Source organism: Arvicola amphibius, chromosome 9, assembly GCF_903992535.2.
Source record: "Arvicola amphibius chromosome 9, mArvAmp1.2, whole genome shotgun sequence".
NCBI classification, from domain to species: Eukaryota; Metazoa; Chordata; class Mammalia; order Rodentia; family Cricetidae; genus Arvicola; species Arvicola amphibius.
Window position 1 is genome coordinate 14,201,717 of NC_052055.2, and position 15,773 is coordinate 14,217,489.

At 39.4% G+C, this 15,773-nt stretch overlaps 1 protein-coding gene across 1 annotated transcript in view; it reads right to left on the minus strand.

The window, feature by feature from the left end:
• Nucleotides 1–15,773, minus strand: part of Eif3h (eukaryotic translation initiation factor 3 subunit H) — an 86,685-nt gene that overhangs the window by 62,811 nt on the left and 8,101 nt on the right. Inside the window, exon 2 of the mRNA XM_038343542.1 lies at nt 3,925–4,081. Within this exon, the coding sequence (XP_038199470.1) occupies nt 3,925–4,081 (157 nt within the window). The remainder of the gene's footprint in view (nt 1–3,924; nt 4,082–15,773) is intronic.

Here is a 15,773-nt window from a genome sequence, read left to right on the forward strand (position 1 = left end):
CCAAACTGTATAATTACCATAACTATGAAATACTTGACATTTCAGTTTCATAAAGCGGTGGCAAAAGAGGACACAGAATAATGGAAAACCAGTGAGTAAAACAAGCAGCCTTTACTATGACGCACAATAACCCACATCTAGGAATATTCTAAGATACCTAACCATAGTAAGAAATTTTATTTCACAAAAATAAAAAAATAAAAATTCGAACGATGACCACATTCTGATGATTATTAAGAGAATAAATGGGTTTAGGTAAGAACCTAAAATTCAAACTTTTCACCAAGACTATGAAGAAATAGTGTCATGCTATACTTTCATGTGTATAATGAAAAGGATGGATCCCATTAGTTCTTTGTAGGAGCACATTTGTACACATACTGAGACCAGAGGTCAATGGCAGGTGTCTTCAGCACATCACTCTGTGCCTTATACTTGGAGGAGTCTCTCACTGAACCTGGAGTCACCAATTCAGCTTCACTGGATAACAAGGAAGTGCAGGGGACCCTCCTTCCTGCATGCTATGCCCTTGTACTAATATATGGGGTTACAGACACACACCACAGAGCCACGCTTTTACTGAAAGCTGGGGAGCTACCCTGAGTTGTCAAAGTTTGCAAGGCAAGCACTGTAGAGACCTTCACAGCCCCTTCTTAGTTCTTACAGGTAAACCAATAAATTAAAGCTTGTTTTACATAAAGAGATTTCAAATATGGATCACACTGCTTTACATTCAATATGTTTTAATCTCTGACACACACTTCAGTTTCCTAATGCAGAAAATAGGGCTGATAAAAATTATAACCTGTGTGGGAAAGGATATAATGACCAGGATTTAAAACTTACTAGTATTACTAAATGCTAAGTACAGTTTCTTCTTGTCTTGAAACTGTTAAAGCCTTAAACAAGCTTCTTAAAGTATATGTTAACTAACTTCCAATGATCAAGTTCTAATATTAATATGTAACACTTTATGCAGCATAATTGGACTAAACATTATTTCTTTATATTCTAAAGAATTTTATTTAAAAAATAATACCTACCCAAAAAAATCAGGCATTATATATTCTTAGATGATTTTTTTTTTTGTTTTTTTTTTTGTTTGTTTGGTTTTTTTTTTTCGAGACAGGGTTTCTCTGTAGCTTTGAAGCCTATCCTGGAACTAGCTCTTGTAGACCAGGCAGGTCTCGAACTCACAGAGATCCACCTGCCTCTGCCTCCCGAGTGCTGGGATTAAAGGCGTGCGCCACCACTGCCCGGCTTCTTAGATGATTTTTATTCTAACCAACCACATTGGTTCGATAAACATCTAAAGCTCTTCATTTTTAAGAGAAAACAACTGTATAAATAACCACTTGTCCCCTAGTCTGAAATAGTGAATATTAAATTACAAATAAGCATCTCTAGATATGCTTAATAGAGAAACTGATCTCTACTGATACTGCTTTAGGAGACTACACAAACCCCAATATTAACCTTATCAAAGGTGTTTTCACAGAAATCCAAGTGAAAACAGGCCTGTTTAGAACAGAAAAAAAATGCATTATGTATAGAAGTTTACAAATTAACACACAGGCAGTAAGGTGTCTGAAACAAAGGTAGAAACACAATTTTCCAGAGATATTAAGTTAATGGAAAACTATTCCCAAAAGAATGACAGTATCATGAAATCAGCTTCTGCAAGAATATACTGTACATTTCTAATATGTTCAAGTTGCTTCACAGAAAAGGCTGAATAAAATAATGACATTTTATTAAGTTAAAAGTAATTGGCTAAAAGTTATTTAAAAAATCATGAAAGACCAACGAGATGGAGCAGTAGAAAAGAAAAATGCTTCCCGTTCAAGTCTGACAGCCCAAGACCGATCTCCAAAATCCACAAAGATGGAAAGGCAAAAATAAGCTCTAACCCACACACACATGCTGTGGCACATGCCTCCAACCACAATAATAAAAGGGTACATTCAGCCGGCACTGGGGGCACACATCTTTAATCCCAGCACGGAGGCAGAGGCAGGCAGATGTCTGTGAGTTTAAGGCCACCCTGATCTAGAGAGCAAGTTCCAGGACAGCCAAGGCTACAGAGGAAAACTCTGTCTCAAAAAAATAAATAAATAAAATAAAAAAAAGAAATGCATAAGAAGAAAAATACCCAATTTATAGCATTATAAATACAATACTTAGAAATAAGCTTAACCAAGGAGACAAAAGACTTGCCACTACCTACAGTGATTTACATATTCAATGCTAACCTCCACCCTGATAAGATTTTCTGCCAAAATATTTTGCAATGTTCAGCAAAGTTTCTATTAAATCAAAAAACCTCTGGAAATCCCCAAACACCTGAAAACCCTAAATCGTGCTGTTTTTTGAACTATATAAGCCCACTGTCTCCTATGTTCAAAGCTATTTCCTCAAACTCTGCTTTAGGGAGATAGCCCTGTCTAACAGAAAATAAAGTCTGCATAATTTGACCAAAGAATTTGAGGGATGATCTTTACTCTCATTCGGTGGGATTAAAAGAGGACAGACATTTGAACCCGATAACAGAAAAGAAAAGTCTGGAAGTCAACCCCTAGCATTACATATGGTCAAATTAGACACAATGATGCCAGCCAGGACCACTCACTGGAAAAGTATCTCTTCTCTAAAGCTTGGAAACTGGGCGGTGGTGGTGCACACCTTTAATCCCAGCACAGGCAGATCTCTGTGAGTTCGAGGTCAGCCTGGTCTACAAGAGCTAGTTCCAGGACAGGCTCCAAAGCTACAGTGAAACCCTGTCCTGAAAAACTAAAGCTCAGAAATCTTGACCCCTACTTTACGTACATAAAAGCTAACTCTAAATTGTATAAATAACTCACTTTATTACTTAAAACAATAAAAACTCCTAAAAGAAACAGGAAAAAAGTTTCATAATAAATCTGTTGAGTTTCTTCAACATAACTAAATACACAGGCAACAAAAGTAAAACAACATCACAACTTCACAACGGCAGACCAAAGATGGGGCATCAAGAGGATGAAAGGCAGCCCACAGAACAGAATATATTTTGCAAATGATTATCTAGAGAAGGGTTAATAACTACAAAGAATTGCAAATTGTACCATAGGCATATATGAAAGCAAAAACACCAATTAATATAAAATAAAAATAAATTTTTTAAAAAAGGAAACATTAATAGTATCACTTTTGGGTTTTTGGGGGTTTTGGTTTTTTTTTCCAATTTTTGAGACAGTGTTTCTCTGTGTAGCTCTGGCTGTCCTGAACTTGCTCTGTAAACCAGGCTGACCTCAAATTCAGAGATCCACTTGCCTCTCCCTCCTGAGTACTGGGGTTAAAGGAATTGCGCCACCATCACCCAGCGATAGTGTAACTTTTATGAGAAATTTCAGAGATCTACTGACAACATTCATGTATTTCACATGCCTATGGTACATTTTTCAAAATAAAAGGTTATGGTAATAAAAAAGATCATATACTATAAGCAAACATTTTTAATTTTAAAAAATTATATATAAATTGTGTCCTAAAAGTTCAAAAAAAGTGAAAATTCAACTAGATTTTGAAAGAGAAATCTTTAAAGATGTTGCGTTTGTGTCTGGTATGATCTTTTAACTAGAAGGATGATCGTCCTATAAAGCAGCTATCAACACTTATCTCTTTCTTTTTCTTTCTTGAGACTCCCTCTTCTTAAGCACTTCAGGGCAGTAGACAATGGCTGCCAGACAGGACGAAGTCACGAACCCTATCACACATTCTCACTGCGCAGAGCATGCGATGTTTCCAAAAAGTCAAAAGTTAAGTTGAGATTCAGGTTAACTCAATAAAACTCTGATAGCATATAATCAAAAATTAACTGGAAAATTCGGCAACATTACTTGTATATCCTGTGAAGACAAACCTGATGCCAGTGCAGACCCTTACCTTCATCAAACTCAGCATCGTCTTCTGTGTGCTGGGGGAACGGGAAGCAGTTGGTAATCTCCAGTCGATCTTCTACAACCAGGCCCAGGAGCACTCCCTGAACGACCTCAGTTCCTTGTCCTTCTTCTTGATAATGTTTGATTATCTTTAATATTACCTGAAAGGAAATACAAAAGAGAACTTAAAAGACATACTAATTTATATTTTACTTATTTCTAAGAGAAAAAAAAAAAAAAAAAACTCTGCCAGTGAGTTTCCACAACCACAAAACTTCATATTAGGACTCAACAAACTTTGTCGCACAAACCATTTCCTTTAACCTTAAGTGGAAAGATGAGCCTGGGAATTACTTGTGTTCATTTCAATAAATAAAATTTCAAATTTAAGGTAAATTATCTACAGCATTCAAGACTGGCTAAAATAAACTCATCAAGAAAGACTTCACCAATGTAATAAATGTATGATCTTACCATTTCAACCTAATGAAATAAAGCATACAAAAATTAGTCAAACCACATCGTTCTCAAACCTAAGCAGCTTCATCCATCCTTTGAAATTGTATGGTCTTTCCACTCCCCTACTGCTGTGGTGGGAATACAAACGGCCCCAAACTCCTATGTTTAGTGTTGTGTCTCAGCTGGTGACAGTATTTCTGGAGGTTCTGGAAACACTAGGAGATTGGACCTAATTGGAAAAATCAGTTCCTACAGGCGTAGCTCTGAAATTCATACCTGGTCCCAAGTCCCTTCCCTTCAGTGCTTCCCCATCTCCTCCTTCATCCACTTCTGCCACTATGATGGTTCTACTCAAACACACGGGGCATGCAACCACAAACTGAACCATCTGTTAAATTTCCTCCTTTATGGTGTTTTTCTCTGGTGTTTGCCCCAGCAATGTAAAGTCATATACCCACCCACAATGTTAGTTGTGCTGCTGGGGCACGCTGCCTGACTAACAACTTCCAGGAAGGAGAGTTTATCCCAGCTCACAGTGTCAGGGGTTCTAGCCCATGTTTTGGAGAGAGTGAGGTAGAACATTATGGTAGACAGTATAATGCAGTTGTCCGAGCTAATGTCTCCATGGCAACAAATAGAGACAGGAAGGAACAGGGACAACTACAGCCCCTCTAAGCAGACCCCCAGATACTAACTCCCCAAGCCAAGCCCCATCACACAAGTCTCCATTTCTTCCCAACACCACCATAAAAAAAATGACTCCAACATAGGATTAACTAAGTCAGAACCCTCACGACCCAACCACTTCCCAAAGCCCATCTGGTAACAATTCAGCTTTGTACCTAAACCATAAGAATATTAAACTGGAGGCTGGAGCGATAGATGGCTCAGAGGTTAAGAGTGCTGATTGCTCTTCCAGAGGACCTGGGTTCAATTCCCAGCACCCACACAGCAGCTCACAACTATGTAACTACAACTATAATTTTGTAACTATAGTCCCTGACACCCATTCATAGGCATACAAACAGAGCAATAAGCCCTTTTAACCGCTGGCCTCTCTAGCCCCTCTAATTATTTATCTGAAAGAAAAAAAGAGCCAGGCAGTGGTGATTCACACCTTCAATCCTAGCACTCAGGAGGCAGAGACAGGCAGATCTCTGTGAGCTCGAGACTAGCCTGGTCTATAAAAGCTAGTTCCAGGACAGGTAGGACTGCTACACAGAGAAACCCTGTCTCAAAAAAAAAAAAAAAAAAAAAAAAAAAAAAAAAAAAAAAAAAAAAAAAAACCAAAAAGAAGAAAAAAGAAAAAGAAAGGAAGAATTTAAAAAGAACAACTGAATGAACAAAGAAAGAAAATTCCTCAAGGGAACAAACTGAAGCCTATTTTTTATAATTCTACATAACCACTAATCTGTTACATACATGTGTTAAAACTTGCATGTTTGGGATCTGGAAGTCTCAACATCCTGCTTACTGTATCCCCTCTTAAAGACGCTCATAAATGAAGGGCTATTTTGCTCAGTATTACATTTTCAACAGCTAACAGACACTAGCACATGAAAGATACTCCAAATGTAATTTAAGGAATGCATAAAAAAACATTACCAATCATTCACAATACACTAAATCCTGCTCAATGTCTAACAATGAATGACTTAATTCAATCCCTACAGTCATCTTTTTACAAAGCCAGTTGTACTATTTTCCTGTCTTCTCCAAGGAAATAGTTAAGCTGACATGAAATGAGCATATTCATGTAAACCTTGGTACTTTTAAGTTACTTTACAATAACTCAGAAAGTGAAGGTGTGCTAAACATGCTTATAACAGGCTAGACCATCATGATACAGTGTCAGCATCTCTAGCTGGTGTCACTGTAACTATGGCTATACACTAAGGGGTTCATGCACACAGCACAACATACAAGATCAGCAGCAACTGTCTGTGAAAGAATGGTGATGATGATCAAATTAAAGCCCTGGTCGCTGAAACAAATGCCCAGCCACTCCAAGATTAAAAGCAGCTTTTAATCTTTTACACATCAGTCTCATGAGTTGCAAATTAGCAATATCCACCCACAAAAATCCTCACCTGTTCATACTCAACTATTTACTTTCTTTCCCACCAACCAACATGTCTCTTTCCATAAAACAGTGCTGATATATTTAATTAGTCCTGTTTAGTAAAGTCAGGTTCCTTGTCCTTACTTTCAAAAGCAAATGTGTGGAAGGTTTACTAGTTCTCCAAAACAGAAACATATTCCCATAATATATTTTGATATTGAGCCACATTCACCAGAGCCTTAAATCACTTGCTCTCCGTTTAACAAAAGATCTAATGTTTTCAGAATAAATAAATGCCCCTATTTACATATAAAGAGGCATCTAGGGAGCCCTAAAAGTCTTGCACCCAATCATACTCTCTGAATTCAGAGTTAACTAATCTGAGCTGGGTGTGTATACTGTTTGAGATGTTTTGCATTTAGATTCTCCAGGTGACTAGACTATATCATCCTACTTGACTCCAATACCTTAAAACTTTTTATTCTAGTTATTATTTAAATTAGTATAGCTATAAGTGTCTATGTGTAGATATCTGCTCCTGAGTATGAACAGCCTGTAAAAGCCAGAAGTCACTGGGTACTCTACAGTGGGACTTACAAGTGGTTGAGAGCCACCTGACATGTGTTCTGGGAACCAAACTTGGGTCCTCTACAAAAGAAGTAAGTGTTCTTAGTACCAAAGTAATCTCTCTAACCCTATTCTATCTTTTAATGAACATGATCCGGCTTTCCTTTGTCTTTATTTTGTTGGCTGCACTCCTCAAAAGATTATAATGCTTTCTTTCTTCTGAGACTTCTCAATGTTTCTAAAAAGTGAAGACAGTGAGAATTCCTTGCCTTACTTTATGTCATGCAAACTTCAAAAATCATTTTATTTTTGAATATTTTCTTCATGTGAATATTTTATTTATAAAAGCAAAAATACCACCCCAATAAAGAAGCCCAGCTCAAGCTGGAAGAACATTACAGTAGGAAGCAAGAGGAAAGAGAAGCAAGAGAAAAGAGATCCCTTCTTAAAAGCAAACGCTTCCTGCAGTCCAGTAGCCTCAGGGCTCTGAGCAAGCCCAGGCCTCCAGAACCAGTGCTGACAGGATACTAGAAATGAGCGCAATGCAGTCTGCTATAAACCCTGTCTTCTCGGAAACAAATGAGCAGTGCCCTCTTACAGCAGGACATTAAAGCAAGGCAAGGAATCCTACCAGCAAAATACTAAAGGATGCCGTGTCTGCTCAGACAACCCTACAAGGAACTTTCCTAGATCACTAATGCACACGGTGAAATAGCAAACCGGGCTATTGCCTAATCTCTAAGGAACATAAGAGGATTGTTCAACATGCCTGGCTTTAAAAAGGAAAACAAAACAAACGCAACCTAACTTTGATTCAAAGTCTAAATGCAGCAACTGATTTAACTTAAGATAGTGCTCTCAAAAAAAAAAAAAAAAATAGTATTCTCAAGAGAACAGGGAATCCTCAAGGTTCAGGGATCTGTCTATATAGAAGAGGAAGCAGAAACATTTTTAGAGCCAGAAGTGATGGATGGCTCCAAGGAACAGTGTCTTCCACACAACAGGATGATACACATACAAACTCAGAGACTGGCACAGCACATACAAGGCCTGCACCGGTTGGTGGACATGGACTTTTACCCTAACCAAGAACTTACCTGTGACTGACACACGCTGGCAAAGGAGAAGAACCCATCGTAGTCTCGCGCTGCACTGGACTGCAGGGCCAGCTCTGAGGAATGGCTGGCCAACACAAAAGTAACTCAACGGTATTCTGGTAGCTTTTGCTCTCATTCTGCTTTATTTGGACTTTTTCTGTCTTACTGGTCTTTTGTTGTTTATTTTGGTTTCCTTTTTTGTTTTATTGGAGTTTCCTTTTTTTGGTTTATTGGTTTTGTTGGATTTTGTTTGTTTTCCTTCACAGAAAGAAAAAGTGGAGTTGGTAGGGAGGTGGCAAAGATCTGGGGATTGTGGGACACAAAAACATAATCAAATGAATTGAATAAAAATATTTTTAATAAAAAAGTTTAAAACAAGCCGGGCAGTGATGGTGCATGCCTTTAATCCCAGCACTTGGAAGTCAGGGGTAGATGGATTTTTGTTAAGTTTGAAACTAGCCTGGTCTACATAGCCAGTTCTAGAGCACCAGAACTCCATAAAAGGATCCTGTCTCCAAAACAAATAAACAAAAAAGTTTAAGACATATATATGGGGGACCATAAATACTAATCTATAATAGCTGAGTAAGTTATTACACTAACAATCAGAAATGCTTAAATTTAAAGCATTAACAGGATGGGTAAATTTTTCTGTGATTCCCTAAGGCCTCCCTGTAAATACATTAGGAGCTTCCTAGCAGGGTGCGGAAGAGTGGAAATTTCAGGTCAGAGTTCAGTCTGAGCTTTGTAACACCAAAAAAGAAAAAAAAAGAAAAAGAAAAAGGAGGGAGGTTGAAGGGCCTCCTTTCAGGAAAGACTTTAAATCTTACCAAAATACAGATAATGCTTTTTGGCAAGTAACTGTTTTCTATCAAATATGAATTTTTGAAGAACATTACCTAAAGAAGGTTTGCATCTTCTGCACAGATTTACCAGGCTTCTGCTACCTTCTACTTGTCTCTTTTCTTCATTAATTCATTTGATCAGATATTTACTGACTTAATTCTATAGCCTGGTCACCTCTCCCATACTCTGGGAACATAAAATGAAGTCTAACATAAAACACACGAAGTCTATGCTTTCATGAGGTTCCAAGTTTCAGAAAAGCAAGTATCTTACTCAAATATGTAAGGCTTCCATACTAAGCAAGTCTTCCAGTTCCCCAGCACCACTTGAGTGTCTCAGATTGTAAGGCAATTCTACACCTGAAGTTATTTAGCACCAGACTCCAAGAGTTAAGAGCTCTGTCCACACCACCTCCACACTCCATGTCTCGGATACTTCTGACCAACAGACTGTATAAACCGGGGATTCTCCCACAACACCCTTCTCAGGCTTAACCACCTGCTTTAAAGATCTTACAGGATCCAGGGAAACACACTGCTTTAGCAGTGGACAATGCAAAGGACTGGCAGCAGGAACAGCCTACCACTCCCCCAGTGCCTCTAACTATGCAGATTCCTATCATTTCATCAAGGCTTACATCTTAGTAGATTTGTTTTAATTTTATCTTGTTTTTACTGATCTTTAGTAAATTAGAATCATCTCCAGTTTACCCAACCACTCCAATCTCTTTACAGAACCTCATCCTCATTAACATAAATTCCTATGGGACCAAAGCGCTGAGTATGAACAAAGGCCATTCCTGTCACTCAAAGCCCTCAACGTTGGGTCTGGAGAGATGGCTCAGCAGTTAAGAGCATTGCCTGCTCTTCCAAAGGTCCTGAGTTCAATTCCCAGCAACCACATGGTGGCTCACAACCATCTGTAATAAGGTCTGGTGCCCTCTTCTGGCCTGCAGGCATACATGTAGACAAAATATTGTATACATAATAAATAAATAGATATTTTTTTAAAAAGCCCTCAACATGATAGAAGCTCTGGTACAGAAACTGGGAACAAGAACTGAACACACTCAGGACCCAAAACACTCACTAGTCTTTTAAAACTTTAAAATTCCTAAAATTCACCAAGGGCCCCCAAAACTACAGTATTGATAATTTCAGTCAACTGAGAAATTTTCACAATATTTCTCTTAACAACAATAATGAATGTGCTATGTGCCAGGATAAGCTACATTCTTATGAAAAATATTTTCCAAAAAAAATATTCACTTGGTATTCAACAATGGCATTTTCAGATATTTAGAAAAAAGTTAATTTACAAAAATATTGTATTCAGAACAGAAGAATCAAACTGTTTCGCATTTTAAAGTCTTTTTAACATCTTGCCTTGTAGACAGCAGGTGGATTACCAAGTCTGCCTTTGTACTCAATCTTTTATTACATCACTTTATTGCTGAGCATCTGGAATATACTGAAAAGTCATGAAAGAATAAAAAAAAAGCTGAAAAGGGGAGTTTATGTATTATGAAAAGTTTGACCCTGGAGACTTTATAAGCAATATCTAACTAAGATGTTAATGACAATCAATAAACCTGATCATGATTACAGTTTGTTGGTGTAGGAGGTTCTTCTGTTCATGTGTTGCTTTCATTGGCTAAAGAATAAAGAAACTGCTTTGGGCCTGATAGGGCAGAACTTAGGTAGGCAGAGAAAACAGAACTGAATGCTGGGAAGAAGGGCAGACAGGAAGACGCCATGTATCTTCTGCCTGGGACCTACGCTGGTTAGAATCTTGCCAGTAAGCCACAGTCATGTGGTGATACACAGATTAATAGAAATGAGTTAAATTAAGATGTAAGAATTAGCAAATAAGAAACTAGAGCTAATGGGCCAAGCAGTGTTTTAATGAATACAGTTTCTGTGTGATTATTTCGGGGCCTAAGCTAGCCGGGTGGCCGGAAAGAACAAAGGGGCCCTCCCTGTAACAGTTTATGAAAAACAATTATAATGAAAAGGAAGGGAGGGAGTGTGATGAGGAACAAGAAGGCAAACTTCACTAGGAGGATACAACAAAGACTGCATCAAGTGAGAGCTGATGAGGCTGGAGAAACAGCACTGGAAACTACACCTCTGAAAATTTTAAATAAAGCACCAACATCCGCTTTTTATAAAATACATACATTTTTGTTTTTTGGTTGGTTGGTTGAATTTACTTGTATCAGGTATTTGCCTGCATCTGTGTCAGTACACAAAATTTGTGATTGGTGCCTGTAGAGGCCAGGAGGGTGTTAAATGTCCTGGAAATTGAGTTACAGATACTTGTGAACTGCCATGTGGCTGCTAGGAACCAAATCTGGAGGCCCATATTTCTATTTGGTATAGCAGCCAGGCTCTAAAGCCATAGTCAGTTATCTGAAATGGTCACATAACCTTCCAGACAGACTGTCACTAACCTAATAAATGGTCAGGATACTGTTTTGCTCCTTTCTTTGTAATTTGAAGGATGCCTGATAGAGATGCTAATCAAACCTATGTGCCAGCTGGCATACACAGCAGACAGGTAGATGTGGACCTGACTAAAAGACACTCACCCGGTTACCTAGGAGACAGAACGCTAATGTATTTACCCCTCAGTTTATGTTTCGATATATAAGGCTGTTTGGAGAATAAAGCAGGAGGGATTCTTCAGGATGTGAACTCAGGATTTCATGAGGGACCACAGAGAATCTCCCTCCCAATAAAGCCATGTTGTGTGTGTCTTTATTCCCGCACCGCCACGCGGGTCCAGAGAGAAACAGTTTATGTTGGGGTCTAGTCCAGAGAAATAATTTATGGTCTGGACTAGCACCAGACCCCAACACTTTGCAAGAAAAGAGCAGCTAGTGCTCCTAGCCACTGAGCCATCTCTCCAGTCCCAGCAAATTTAAGGATAGCAAAAATATCTAGAGATGATGCAGTTCAATACATACAATCTCATATACTCAGGAACCTGAAGCAAAAAGATAACAAATTGGAGGTAAACCTAAGCAACTTAATGAGAATATCAAATTAAGCAAAGGTTACTAAGCAAATAAACCCCAGTGACAGAGTGCTTACCTAGCATGTGTGAGGTCTCAAGTTCAATTCTAAGCATGCATAGACAGTCAGACAAAAAGGATGAGGTTTAATTCATAGGACAAATAAACAAATAAGTAAAAAGGGACTGGGTGGTGGTGGTGCACACCTTTAATCCCAGCACTCAGGAGGCAGAGCCAGGCAGATCTCTGTGAGTCAGAGGCCAGCCTGGTCTACAAGAGCTAGTTCCAGGACAGCTAGGACTGTTACACAGAGAAACCCTGTCTCGAAGGGAAAAAAACAGTGAAAAGGGATGAGGGTGTCGGCCAGGGAAAGTGGGCTTGCCAAGCATGGCAGAAACACTATCTTCAAGCTCGGTTTCACCATACAACAAACAAAAGCATTTGCCACAAAAGGTACTGGACATCCTTTTGAGTACAAAAAAAAAAAAAAAAGAATGCCCATGACATCTAAAACAGAAAGTTTAAAAAAATAAAACCTACTATGTGAATGCAGTTATGTCATTGATAAATAGAAACCCTCTTAGAATATGTCTTCCCCTTTATTAGTTTGTATCATTAATCATAAGCATGTCTTGTTTTCCATTCAAAAGCTATCAAACAGGGAAAGTGAAAAGGAAGCTTTTAGAATACAAAATTACTGAGTCTTGTTTGGAGCTTCACAGACAGAATTTCCCTTCTGGACAGGTGCTAAGTTGACAGACTAAGTGGACATGGTACATCTTAACTTTAGCACTTTTGGGGTGTCTTTGTTAGACTTCTATTGCTTTGATGGAGACCATGACCAAAAGTACTTGGGGAAGAAAGGGTTTATTTTTGCCTTACAGCCCGTAGTTAGTTCATCATCCAGGGAAGGCAGAGCAGGAACTAAGGCAGAAACCTGGAGGCAGGGGCTGAGGCAGAGGCAATGGAGAGTGATGGTTACTGGCTTGCTCCGCCTGTTTTATTATACCACCCACAACCACCTGCCCAGGAAACTCACCATCCACACGGAGCTGGGTCCTCCCACATAAACCATCAATCAAGGGAATATCCTACAGATTTGTCTATGGGCCAGTCTGGTAAGACGTTTTCTCAACTGAGTACAGCTGTCAGAATAGGTGTCAGATTCCCCTGGAACTGGAGTTACATACAGCTGTGTGCTGGGCACTGAACTTCAGTCTTCTGCAAGATCAATGCAAGTTCTTAACCAGTGAACTAGCTAGCTATTTAGACTTTAGAATCAATTTATGTCACAAAAATAAAGTTTCCCAAAATACACTAACTCAAAAGGTCTGAGTAAATAGTTTTTCTGTATTGCCCCGGCTGTCCTGGACCTCACTCCCAGTGAGTAGAATGGGCTGGACTTGAATTCAGAGATCTGCTTTCCTATGCCTCCCGAGCGCTAGTATTAAAGGTGTGAGTCCACACTGCCCCCACCTATTCTTATTCATCCATATACCCAACACTTAGGAACTGAGGAAAGTATGCAAAGATCTAGATTGTATTGACATTATCCCTCTAGAATGTTTCTATCTCTCAGAGCTTTTTTTTTTCAACCCTAACAAAGTGTAAATTATAGCTATTAAAAATCATCTACCTGCTGGGCGTGGTGACACACACCTTTAATGTCAATGCTCAGGAGGCAAAAGGCAGCTGGAACTCTGTGAGTTTGAGGCCAGCCTAGTATACGCACAAGTTCCAGGACAGTGGAGCTCTATTACACAGAGAAACCCTATCTCAAAAAACCAAAAAATACAATAAAAAATAAATCATCTACCTGACACTAATTATAAGCAGCACTACTTGGGCAAGGTGGTGGTCTGAGAAAGCTCTTACAATAAAGGCTCTTTCTTAAAATCCATATTTAAAAATTAGGAGGGCACCGGGCAGTGGTGGTGCACGCCTTTAATCCCAGCACTCGGGAGGCAGAGGAGGCAGATCTCTGTGAGCTTGAGGCCAGCCTGGTCTACAGAACGAGTTCCAGGACTGGCTCCACAGCTACTGAGACACCCTGTCATGAAGAAGACAAAAAAATCAGGGATGTAACTAAGCCAGGAATGGGGATACAAGTCAATAATTCCAGCACTTGGGAAATGGAGGCAGAGGGCTCAGGAGAACAAGGCCAGCCTCAGCTCCACAGCAAGCTTGGTTGGAATCAGCCTGGTATTCATTTCACCCTGCCTTAAAAAAAAAAAAGTGTTAAGCTACTTCACTCAAAATATTCTGTATTGTTTATATAATGCAATTCTCATGCAAAAGATGACTAACTATACTAGCTAAAAATCATGGTGTTGTCTACTTTAAATGTTCCTTAATACATTCTAAGTTGTTTAAAACAATGACATCAGGAAATTTGCAAGCAAATGGATAGAACTAGAAAAAAAAATCATCCTGAGTAAGCCAACCCAGACTCAGAAAGACAAACATGGTTTGTACTCACTCATAAGTGGATACTGGCTACAAAGGATAAACATGCTACAATCCACAGACTCAGAGAAGACTAGGTAACAAGGAGGGCCCAGGGGGGAATGCATGGATCTCCCTGGGAAGGAGAAATAGAAAAAGATCTCCTTGGTGAACAAGGGGCGGGAGGGGATGGGAACTTGAGGGATCGGGTTGGGGGTGAATGGAAGAGGAGAGTTCTGAAAGAGAAGACTGGAAAAGGGGGTGCATTTCGGGGTCAGGTAGAAACCTGATGCAAGAAAAACCCCTACAAATCTACAAGGATAACCCCAGCTAAGACTCCTAGCAATAATGGATGCATAGCCTGAACTAGCACTCTCCTGTGATCAGATTGGTGACTATCCCAATTGCCAGAGAGTCTTCATCCAGTAACTGATGGAAACAGATGCAGAGACCCCACAGCAAATATTAGTCCGAGCTCAGGGAATTCTGCTGAAGAGAGGGAAGAATTGCAGGAGCCAGGGATGTCAAGGACATCAGAAGAAAACACACCAAAACAACCAACCTGGCTCACAGAAACTCAGAGTCTGAAGCGACAACCAGGAAGCCTGGAGGAGACAGACCTAGATGCTCTGCATGTATGCGACAGTGGTGTAGCCTGTTTACTTGAGGGTACCCTAACAATGGGAGCCGAGGTTGTCCCTAAAACTTCGGCTGGCTCTTGGGACCCTATTCCTCATACTGGATTCCTTCACTCAGCCCTTCACTCAAGGGGAGGTGCTGAGTGTTACTTCAACTTGTTATGCCACGCTTTGTTGATACCCATGGGAGACCTGCCTCTTTCTAAATAGAAACAGAGGAGAGATGAGGAGGAAGGGGAAATGTAGCTGGGATGTAAGATAAATTAATAAATTTAATTGATTAAAAAAAAGAGTTCCTTAGAAGTTCAAAGCAAAGCAGCATAGGCCAAGATGCAAGGGGTGGGTTGAAGGACTCAGGTGAACTGAACAATGCCTAGTTGGCTTTCCTCCAGCTCTGCAGCTTCTGGGAGATAAGGCCCATGGCCTGAACTTCTCACATCAATCTCTGTCAAAGACCAGCTATTACTGTGGAAGAGTTTGATTCTCACAGAAACTGTGATGTCACAAAATCTCCCTTAACATATTCTGTAAAGTCAGTAACTAGATTTTCATTTAATTCTGGCTTCTTTTACTGCCAGATCTGTGCACTTGGCAGTTTTTTTATTTGGTTAAGCCTAGACCATTTATTCTAATACTGAACAAAAAAGGTAGTTGTTGCCAAAATATAAATTCAAAAAGCAGAAAGCTACATTAGTTTTAAATTTAACACATTTTATAGCCCAA